General features: G+C 39.2%; 1 protein-coding gene across 1 annotated transcript in view; it reads right to left on the bottom strand.

The window, feature by feature from the left end:
- Positions 1 to 515: 515 nt before the first annotated feature.
- Positions 516 to 12,201, bottom strand: part of LOC149074620 (uncharacterized) — a 102,691-nt gene continuing 91,005 nt past the window's right edge. The window contains exon 5 of the mRNA XM_089246992.1: positions 516 to 1,992. Coding sequence (XP_089103118.1) covers positions 658 to 1,992 — 1,335 coding nt within the window. The 3' untranslated portion in view covers positions 516 to 657. The remainder of the gene's footprint in view (positions 1,993 to 12,201) is intronic.

Below are 12,201 nucleotides of genomic sequence, written 5' to 3'. Positions count from 1 at the left end.
TACATTTGACAGACTGCGCTAGAAGGGTGTTTGCAGAATTAGCGATTAAAAAATTTGGTAGCAATTCAATTCCATTTTGAACTTTACCATCTTTCAGCGCTTGTATAACTTGCCATTAAACCCGGATATTTCAATGAAACTGATATCACCTTATAGGCTTTTTTTGTTTTTTTTAAATGTGTGCTTAGTTTGCGTACAGGTCTTTTAGAAACTTCACAAACTTGTTTTTTTTTCGTGAGGCATTTTTTTGTCATAATGGATTATTCGCAATAACTCGAAAACGGTTCGAGATAGGGCAGGGTTGGTAGGATGTTTCATATTCCACTTGAGCTCGTCTATCAACCCCATTCGTTTGGCAGGACATGCCACGTTCACCCTGTATAATCGATTTGAATACAAAACTTTTCATCAAAAATGTGCTTAATTTTGGACACAAAATGGCAGAAAAAGAAACTGTTAAGTGCTTGAATTGAAATTATGATTACAACATTCACACATAAAGGATTCTCATTTTTGAAATGCTCTTTTATTTCTATTTATATAATATAAACAAGTCTCGCCTAATTTTCTTCATAAATTCAAATGCTATAAAAGTGAGAAAGTATTAAAAAATTCCTGGAAAAGTGGTTTAAAAAAGTTTTTTTTAAATCTATGACGTCACTTGACTTCCGTTACAATATTGCACGAGCTTGTACAGTCAAAAATATTTGGACTTTTTGTATTTTCGAAATTCAAGTTATTAACTTTATTATTATCCAGATTATCGGATATGTCATCATTGGTATCCGGACTAGAGTTTTTCATTTCTTTTATTGCGCCGTGTGAAAGACTGGTGGTGATGTTAGTGACTGTAACTACTTTAGAATCGCCACTGGATTGTGTTACGGTCGTTTCCTCCGTAACAGTTTGGCTGACTGTGGTTGAGGCTGGAGATTTGGAATCCGTTGATGACGTTAGTTTTGGGATTTTTTCTACGGTCACTTCCACATTCACGCAGTTGTCGATGGTCACTTCCTTGGTAGTACCTTTCTTGTAATGGTGCATCGAATCGTTCTTCACTTCGGACTTCTTTTCATTTTGCGATTCGATGATTGGCGTCGTCGATATATTAATCCGAGGTGAAGTATTCAAAATTACAGGCATTTCAAAATTGGAGTCACTTAATGAGAATTTTATGTCACTACTTGTATCTGAAGTGCCTCTGGTTTCTGTATCTTCTGTTTCGCTACGTCCCGAATCGTTTTTGCATTCGATGGTCACAACGGGATTCGAAACATCTTGACATGTAACGGGTCGAACTTCCAAGCATATTTTGGCACCGGCTACAGGAGCTACATTTTTGACAGATTCTGGGTTCGACTGCTTGACATTCTTACTGCAGATGCTATTCACACATGGTTTGGAAATGTTTTTCTGAAGTGTATCGGCATTACCTGGCATCGCTGTAACAGCCCGATGAGGAATTATGGCTTCTGAGGGGTATTGTCTCGGTGAACTTTGAGACTTGTAGACAACTGAACACGGGCTTATAATTGCTTTCGGGTTTGACATTTTGACATTTCCACCAAGAAAACTCTGACCATGCTTTGAATTATTGCTTGTACTAACATCCCTTGAAGGACTGTCAGTTTTCTCTCTTGTATCTAGATCCTTTCTTTTCATTTTGTCAATTTTTGGACTTTCACTACTACTCCTTCGATGTCTGTGGTGGCGTTTTGCGTAATTGCCCGCTGCCGCATAGGAATGTCGGTGCGAAGGAGAACCCCTGTAAGCATTTGATCTCATAAAGGGGCTGTTAACTTTCCTGGAATCATTGATTTTCAGTTTGTTCTTTTCGGGACTGTCCTTTGCAACAGAACTTCTCAACATGGACATGGTATTAGAATAATCTGCCATCATTTTCTCACGGCTATTTATCGGCTGATACCATGTACTTTTGTGAGGGGATGATTCGATACATAAAGATTTTCGTTCTTCGGGTTTCAGGTTAGGCTGTGAATAGATAAAATAGATTGTATGATACATAGTTTATCATTATATATTTATCTTATCAGTAGTTTTATGAAGTGAATAACAACATAGATAAAACATATGGAGGGTCCGGTTGAATCGTCGGGTTTAGGAAGGGAATAAAGACCAAAAATGGCAAAATATTATTTTTGTACTCTAAAAAGTATCTCCAAGCTTTGTTCTATACGTGAGCGTTAAGAAAAAAAAAGTACCAGTCCCTAGAGAAAGACATAAGAAATTGAAATTGGTGGTTATTGCATGAAAACACTTCATACAGCATTTTGTTTCGATTTTTCAGAAACTTGATTTTTGGAATTATTCCCTTGTCGTGCGCGGTGAGAGAGTTTTCTTCTCTCATATAAGTATTTTTAATTCCTTTTAATTCCGTCGCATTATCAACATTCTATTTTGTGTCTCGTTCCCACGTTTGGATGAAATTCCAAAAGTAACACGTGATCCCCATTGACCAATCAGAAAATAGCATTTCAGTCAGATTGCTCTAAATCTAGGTACGTCAAACGGGAACTTTTGGGGTAGGGAGATCCGGCTTTCTCCGGCCGGACCAACCCGAATTGCTTTGAAATTCAATTTAAGAATGTAATAAAATGGAACATCCTGCCACGGAGTGCTTCCAAGGACAGAGGGTGATGGTGGGTGAGTGCTGTGCTTTAGTTTTTTGTATTTTGAGTGGCTTTTTTTTGGTGAGATTAGCCTAACGTTTATTATAATTTCTATTTGAGTGGCTTTTAATATGATTTTTTTTCACAATGTGAACTTTCGGGGGTTTTACTTTTGTTTTTTTTTTTGAATTGAACTCCATTATCATGACATTTATTTTAAATAAAATAAACAATACTCATTGAGAGTCTGAGGCGACATTACGTTGTTCCGAAAATAAATTTTAATTATTTATTAAGCTTCAAAACAATTAATCCAACTCAAAATATAAACATATCATTTTAAACACTTAAAATTGTAAAAACCTGCAACTTCGGTCGTTATATATAAATTTAAATTCAATTAGAACAAGAAAGTCAATTCACATTACGGAAAGAACCATATTAAATCCACTCAAATAAAAATTATAATAAAACCTAGGCTAATCTCACCAAAAGCCACTCAAAATACAATATAAAGCACAACACTCAGCTACAATCATCCTCTGACCCTTGGAAGCACTCCTTGGCAGGAAAACTATTATATTCTATTTCATAACGTTTTTAAATTGAATTTCATAGCGATTCGTATCGGTCCGGGCGGAAAAAGCCGGATCCTCTCACGCTAAAAGTTCTCGGCAAGAAGTGTGCGACACCCCTACATTTAGAGCAATCTTACAGAGATGCTGTTTTCTGATTGGTCAATGTAATGGGGAGTAGGAAAAAATAAATAAATTATAAACCCATGAATAAATGTTGCAATGATCACATATATGTATAGGTGAGGTGTAGAAAAAAGTGTGATTATTACTATTACTTCATATATAAATAAGTAGGTGAGGAAGGGTTATCATTGTTATTTTCTTTTTGTGACATATGCCATGGAAACTGAAGGAGAATGTGTTATGATTATTATTCGGGGGGGGGGGGGGAGCAGAAGGCTGGATGGGATTTCTTGATAATGTTGAATCGAAAACCCTGATGGAGTTGATATTGGCCCTAAACCTTTCCTCGACTGGTCCGGTGGGCCCTGCTCAGTCAAAGCCACTATCTTCACCTCCACGTCGGGACCCCCTGGGATCTTGTATGCTAACGCAGCGAGATTCGAACGAAGAAAGTGGTAGCATCCCCTTGTGTGATCAGAAGAACTAGAGGAACTCCTTGGAGGATGATGGAATGGAGTCTCAGAGGATGTCTGCAGTAGAAGGTCATGGACGGAGATACGGGGGGCGTGAGGGGACATTGCCACCCCACCCCCCAGTGTCAAAGGTGGAGTCGACTGATCTAATGTACATATGTATATATGAATTGACACATAATCATCATCGTGCCGTCCCCCCCCCCAGCAATAATGACCATGCCCCACCAGACTTCCAAGTCTATGTCCGCCTATGTAGAAGGTACAGGTGAAAAACCGGTTTCCTGGGCCACCAGGTAGTACAGGGGCCCAAACCCTGTCTAGCCAACAGGAAGGTTGCCCTATCAACTGGTGTATAATTTCGTTCGCTCTGTACTTCCAGGCACCTGGGTGAGGTAATGCTCGACGATGCGGGGAGGGGCTCTCCCGAGGCCACTGCTGCATGAAGGAATCTGGAGTTAGCTCTAGGAAATCTTCCTGGGAGGGAACCTACGGAGGCTGGTCGCACATTCTCCTAAAACAAACCATGAATTTGGAAAATACAGAAAAAAGAGAGAGAAAACGCAGCAAGTCAATCCCCAAAGCATTTAACCCCTGCACCAGGAGATGTGAAATTGAGAGCAGAAGCACGTGCCAAAGCATCAGCGGAAGCACTTGTGGAAACACCCGTGGGAGCCCAAGTGGAAGCCAGGAACCCTGTTGCAGAGGGAACACTACTTCTCTCAACCAGCGAGAATAAGTAAACCAAAAAGAAACGCCAAAAAGAAATTCGCAAATTAGAGAAAGCTCTGGCGAATATGACCTTGGCAGAGGATTATGTGCAGAAGTGAAGAAGGAGGAGAAGGCCGCTACTCCCGGACCCTCAAGACTTGCATCGGGCACTGTCGAGGCTTCACAGTCAATGGGAGCTATCCCGCGCAAGAGCGGAAGGGTTCCTGGCGACACGCCAGAAACGAAATTCAAGAAGCCTTTCAAGGATTTTTCCTATAACAAGGCTATCAAGAAAGGTATCACCCTTATAGTCCAGGCTAAGGACCCTGAAAGGAAACTGACTCCAGCTGATGTGTCATACACCACCAACTCAATGGAGGATCAAATGCTGGAGGTCACTATAGGGGTATTTACCCCCCCCCCCCGTCAACGTGAACTATCTTTGGAGCGGAAGGTTTTCGCATTATATGCAGAGACCAGGCCACCCTAGTGGCTGAAAGCAGTGATCAACGGGTTACCGCCTCCATCAAATGTTGACGGTCACACCGAGTATCTTGCCCTAGGACCTGGTGATAGACCATCAATGAAAAAGTTCTTTGTTTGGATCCCTGGAGACAGGGATCGTGACAGATATCTCTCTAAAACTCTTAAGCATATGTAACGAAGATCTGGTGCCTGGCCAGCTTCATCTGCGTGCTGTCATCTCGGGAAACGGGGGCAATACCCTGGTGATCGAGATGGAGCAAGCGATGGTGGAGTGGTTTGCCACCAGATCTTTCACAGTTCATTGTGGCTTGAGCGCTGTCACGTTCAGGGAGCCATTCCGACAACAAAAGCCAGCCACTATGTCAACTCAACAGCCTGAAGAACCAATAACACCTCAGACAGAAGAACGGACAGAACCTGCTAATGAAGCGGGGGCTGCCTCCAGAACCTTAGAGGAAAAGAAGAACGACCCAGAGATGGAAGTGGAGTTGGACCTGAAGCAAGTCACTGGGTCCGACTCTGATTTACCCTTAGGGTCACTTATTTGACCTCCATGGTTAAACTACATATACACCGAGTGGTATTCAATTACCCACGGGTAAGTAAATTTAATGATAAACCTTGCCAAATGTTATTCAGGCAGATAAATTTACAACATAGCAAAGCTGCATCTTATAATCTTGCAGCTTCCTTTCGTAACCAAATTCACTTTGCAGCTCTGATTCAAGAACAGTTGGTCAGAAACGGGATGCTAATGGGGCGAGCGACTACTCCCAACTCTTCGTCAAGAAAGGAATGGGGATTCATCCAGGAGCATGTGTGTACTTTGCCAAAGGTATCCATGCCTGGATACTTCCACAATGCATATCAAATGTTCTTGTTGCAGTTCTAACAAAGGGTAATGAACTTAACAAGAATCACCATATCATAATCTGCTCGGTCTACAGGGCCTATCAAAATTCCACAAGAGTTCTGTGAACTGGTGGAATACTGTGAACATCACAATATAAGTATGATAATTGGATGCGATGCCAATGCTCACCATACAGCATGGGACAGCTCAGATATAAACCAGAGAGGTGAAACACTAATAGAGTTCCTCATGAAAACAAATCTGGTTTGGGCTAACAAAGGGCACAGACCAACTTTCCGTACACATAACCGGGAAGAAGTTATTGATCTGACCCTGGTCTCAATATATATTGCAAATGCGATCAAGAAATGGAGGGTCTGCGATGAACCCACCTTATCTGATCACAGTTTCATAAACTTCTACTACGAAGTGACATTTATTCTTACTTTTTTTCCGAATTTTAAGAAAACAAACTGGGAACTTTTTAAAGGAAACCTGGAAAGCCAGCTCATCATTCTTGCCAACCCTGGGGACCAGATCTTAACAGCAGATGATTTGGACCACGGGTCTAGGTCAATTCGTCGCGCTCAACTTGTCGCGCCTCAATTTGTCGCGGTACAAATTTGTCGCAGTATCAATTCGTCGCGGTACAAATTTGTCGCAGCTCCAATTCGTCGCGATACAAATTTGTCGCAGTGTCAATTCGTCGCAATACAAATTTGTCGCAGTGTCAATTCGTCGCAATACAAATTTGTCGCAGTGTCAAGTCGTCGCGGTACAAATTTGTCGCAGCTCCAATTCGTAGCTGTGCAAGTTTTCCGCCGTGTCAATTCGTCGTGACGTCAATTTATATATTACAGCGCAGAATCAATTCGTCGAACCGTCGATTATTCACTGTACATATTCCACGCGAGCTTGTATGTAGGTTTTTGTCTTACACGTGAAATAAAAACATGAACAAAAGTGTACACGCAGTTAACTGAAAATAATTAATTTTTGTCAATGCAGAAAGGTCATCGAAATTAAAATTACAATATCAATTACATTTAAAAATTTAACTGGATATAAAAGTTTAATTATATTTGAAAATTCGGTTACAAAAATTTGAAATGTTAAATAATTGATTTTTGCTGTGATAAAATTTCAATATCATGTGGAAAAATTCGGTTTGTATGATATTCCCCAAATTACAGTGAGCCTATCTTTAACGGTAAATTTCTATCTGCCCCATGGGCTCGCGAGTTTCTCTCGCCTCCCCCCTCCCTTCAAGAATCACCAACATTTACCATTACAGTATCTCCATAAGAACCTGAAATATTTAATTAATTAATAATTCAATTAAATTAATATTTAATTTTCACCGTATAAGCCGCACTTCCCGCTTTTGTTGGGATTTCTATTTCTCACAACGAAGGGAGTTGGACGCAGTTCAAGGATGGAAATGTACAGTGCATTATGAATGACGATTTGATGAAGTTTTCATAATGCCCACAGGATGACCACCGACAAAGACAATGTAATCACCAATAAGAAAGATGATTATGGGTCAGTCGCATAGATACAATATAACCATTAATCTTGTTTATAATCAGTCGCATAGATACAATATAACCATTAATCTTATGTTTATAATCAGTCGCATATCTTTGGCTGGCTTGTTTGAATATTTTCACAAAGTTTTCATTAGCGTCTAAGCTTTTGGAACAAGGTTGGTGTGCTTGGTCTACATATTTCTGTTGGCATAAACATGGAATATTGCAAAACCGAACGTGGAAATGATATGTTGGTTTACGTGTGTGTTTAAAAGTTTTTTCCCCCATAATTCATGTTCCGAAATTATAAAACTTTTAATGCAATTCAAAATGAATTAGACTATTATAAATTTTTTTTATTTGAGTTTTTTGTTGTATCTTAAAGAGAGATACAGGTTATTCGGATGACAAAAAATAATGTAGTACTTTTTAAAATTAAATTGTTTGAATTCAATTTAAATTGCAATAAATTGAAATCTTCTGCGTATCTTAAAAAAAAATTATGGTAGTTCATAATACCATCACGTATTATTCTATAAATCATCATCGGGTTTTTACTGCGATATTCACGTACATATGTGTAAATAAAATGATACTCAAAGCATTGAAAATAAATAAAGGTTTAGATATTGTGGAGTGTTTATATGTACGATACAAATTGTTTTTAAAATTAAAATTATCCTAATAAATGTAGGCTATAATCAGAGGCGGATTTATAGTTTTCCCACCTGTGGGCTATTCAAACCTTGCCTTCCTTCTTTCTTTCTAATTCATGTTCTTGATCACCAATTACTTAATTTTGGTCACGCCCTTTCACTTGAACTTGTCATCATGGGATAAAGCCCGCATACCCCCTCCCCACCTAGGAAATATACCTCTGAATATAATAATCTTACATTGTCTGTTATCTTGTATTGTAAGAAGAAATTTTTACTTATTGTTGACTGGAGCCGTAGACCAAGCACACCAGCCTTGTATCAAAAGCTTAGACGCTAATGAAAACTATGTGAAAATATTCAAACAAGCCAGCCAAAGATATGCGACTGATTATAAACATAAGATTATATTGTATCTATATCTAGGTTATATTGTATCTATATCTAGGTTATATTGTATCTATATCTAGGTTATATTGTATCTATATCTAGGTTATATTGTATCTATATCTAGGTTATATTGTATCTATATCTAGGTTATATTGTATCTATATCTAGGTTATATTGTATCTATATCTAGGTTATATTGTATCTATGCGACTGACCCATAGTCATCTTTCTTATTGGTGATTACATTGCCTTTGTCGGTGCTCATCCTGTGGGCATTATGAAAACTTCATCGAATCGTCATTCAAAAGCACTGTGTATTTCCATCCTTGATTTGCGCCCAACTCCCTTCGCTGTGAGAAATCCCAACAAAAGCGGGAAGTGCGGCTTATACGGTGAAAATTAAATATTAATTTAATTAATTAAATATTTTAGGTTCTTATGGAGATACTGTAATGGGGCAGATAGAAATTTACCGTTAAAGATAGGCTCACTGTAATTTGGGGAATATCATACAAACCGAAATTTTTCCACATGATATTGAAATTTTATCACAGCAAAAATCAATTATTTAACATTTCAAATTTTTATAACCGAATTTTCAAATATAATTAAACTTTTATATCTAGTTAAATTTTTAAATGTAATTGATATTGTAATTTTAATTTCGAGTGTCATGTACATGAAGAATAATGATCTAATTAAAAGTATGATTTCATTCTTTTCACTCGAGAGTTGTTACTTTAGAGTTGAAAAAAAAATCAAAAATCGATTGACATTTGTAGTGGTGTCAGAGACAGAGGTGCTGTTGGTGCCCAGGGTACTTTATGGAATGGGTATGAGCACCCAGAGAAATGATTCAGAAATCAAAATTTCCTACTTCAAGATCAAGACAAGAACCCACAAGTACCAAACACTTCCGGCATGCTTGGCCAGTCAAAGGTGCCGACATGAAGGAAACATTGAGGAGGTGGAGAGGGGGGGGGGGCTGAAAATCACCATTAATTCCGTTAATAAGGGACTCAAACCCGTACTCAGGGACTCAAATCCCGACAAGAAGTGGGAAATGCGGCTTATACGGTGGAAATTAAAATTTAAAAATTTATTTGATCTCAATTTTTTATTTGGGTGAGCTCTTCAACATCCCTCACTGCGAGAAATGGAAATCCCGACAGAGATATATGGTAAAAATTAAATTTTAAAAATTTAATGACTTCAATGAATACTTTCCTTCATTTGTTAAAAATTAAAATAGATGGGCAGGGGGAACATTTCCGATAAATGAGAAAAAAAATTAGTTCCATTTTTTACGCCTAAAACACCTACCCTATTTATAAGATCACAACAAACATATGAATTTTAAAGCAATTCAAATTTGTCGCGATGAAATGAGCCTGCGACAAATTTGTACCGCGACGAAATGAGCCTGCGACAAATTTGTACTGCGACGAAATGAGCCTGCGACAAATTTGTACTGCGACGAAATGAGCCTGCGACAAATTTGTACCGCGACGAAATGAGCCTGCGACAAATTTGTACCGCGACGAGTTTGTAGCACGACGAATTGACGCTGCGACAAATTGACTGCGACGAATTGTCCCGCGACAAGTTGAGCGCGACGAATTGACCTAGACCCCTGCCGTCATCCTGACGGAGGTGATCAGAAACTCTGTAAATCAAGCGTGTCCTCTCAAGCTTGACAAATCTAAAGTCTACTAAAAAAATGGTGGACTAAAGATCTCGAACTCCTCCGTAAGGAAACGAGGATGGCACACAGGGAAGCTGTCGAAACTAAACTTGAATCAAATTGGACTTACTTCAAGGAAGTTCAGAGAAAATTCAAGAAAGAAATCAGAAAAGTGAAAAATTGTTCTTGGCAGAATTTCTGCACAGAAATGAGTTCACTGTCAGAAACTGCCAAGGTAATAAAATTGATCAAAAACAATTCCTATGATGAAATAAATGTTATTGAACGACCAGATGGAAACTATACTATCAGCTCAGCGGAGACGCTGGAATTTTTACTGGATTATCACCTTGGCGGACCTACAGAACCAGACTCTGGTGAACAGACTAGGCCTACCTTGGAACTAGTAGACACCTCACTAGTCAACATGATAGTTAAATACGACAAATGTGCCGAAGCCTTGAGAGGATTTTCCTCCTTTCAAGTCACCAGGCACAGATGGAATTTAACCTATCTTTCTACAAAAAGGATGGGAAGTTATCGGCAACGAATTGATTCGTCTCAACAAAGCCAGCCTAGCTTTAGGATACATACTTAAAGGACGGGGGAGCTCGAAAGGTATCTTCCTACCAAAACCAGGAATCATCCTTCAGACTGTGATTACATTATCTTCATTTCAATTAAAGTTATTGGAAAGATTGATACTCAGGCAGCTTCAAGATACTCCCCATTTAATAGGCACGATTAATGTGAACAAGCATGGTTTAATACCGGGTACTCCACTGACTCTTCTCTTCATCAATTAATCTGGAGAATCGAAAACACAACTATCAATGGACAATTTGCTATTGGTATTTTTCTGGGCATTGTTGGAGCCTTTGACAACGTTACCTTTGACTCCATACGTAAGCACTAATAGATTATAACGTTCCACTTATGATAATCAGATGGATCGATGATATGCTCAGGAACCGACCAATCACTGATCGTGTTCTTGATGCCCAAGCTGAAAGAACTATCAAGAGAGGTTGCCCGCAAAGAGGAAATCCTTTCTCCTTTATTATGGAACAGTCTTCAACTCCTTGATCTGCAGCTGTGGTGGTCGAGTGGTCATAGCGACGTATTCGCATCGCGAGGTCCCGGGTTCGAACCCCACCGTCGCCGCAGTGGTGGTCGGCTGAAGTTGGTTTTCTGTGGTTCCCAACTTCGAGGTGCGAATGCAAACTGATCTCCCCATTAAAAAGTCCCGCTGCAGAGAACAACAGGCCTACAACGGTAAAATCTTCAAACCTTACACTTCACTCATAGTTCGAAAAATATGTGGTAGATGGCAGCACTATAACAAGCTTTACACAGAAACAAGCTTCACGTTAGATTCACAACACGGACACGCGCATTCCAACATGTACCAATTCGTTAGAAGTTCCGCAGAGGAATATGGGCGAGGTACATGTGTGGTTTAGTAGTAGCTCTCTGATCTAATAAAAGGACCAGGATATACTCAGGCTTATGCAGACAATCTAGTCGTACTCATCCAAGGGCATGATTTATCTACTATGAGGGGATTCTTCTCAACAAATTTTTAATTCTGTAAACAGATGGGGTGATAAACACCAACTAATATTTTCCACGGAAAAAAAACAGAATAGTGATATATTCATATGGATCAGAAAATGGGAAATCGGAAACCTAACCCTTAAGGGACAAGAACTAACCATGACAAAGTGAAACCTTGGATATCATTTGGATTCTAAGCTCTCTTGGAAATTCCATATTCAAGAAAGAGCTAAACGGGCCACTAATAGGCCTATACTTATGCTATGCAAAAGAATTTTTGGTAAAACTTTGGGTTTAAATCCTAAAACCACCCAGTAGAATTACACCGCTATTGCACGCCCAATGCTGAGCTATGGATGTGTGGTATGGCATCAGCCGTTAGTAAAGACCTCTTACGAGACTGTCCTACAAAAAGTGGAAAGATTAGCGTGCATTCTTATCACGGGAGCTTTACCCAGCCCCCCTTCCATTGCCCTCGAAACTGCTCTCAAGCTACCACGTTTAAGAGAACAAGAAGCAAACTTTAAC

Source organism: Pholcus phalangioides, unplaced genomic scaffold (genome assembly GCF_987345545.1).
Source record: "Pholcus phalangioides strain wild (caught in Gottingen) unplaced genomic scaffold, Ppha-v1.0 ptg000017l_1, whole genome shotgun sequence".
Classification (NCBI taxonomy): Eukaryota; Metazoa; Arthropoda; class Arachnida; order Araneae; family Pholcidae; genus Pholcus; species Pholcus phalangioides.
This window is presented reverse-complemented; position numbering and strand designations above follow the sequence as displayed.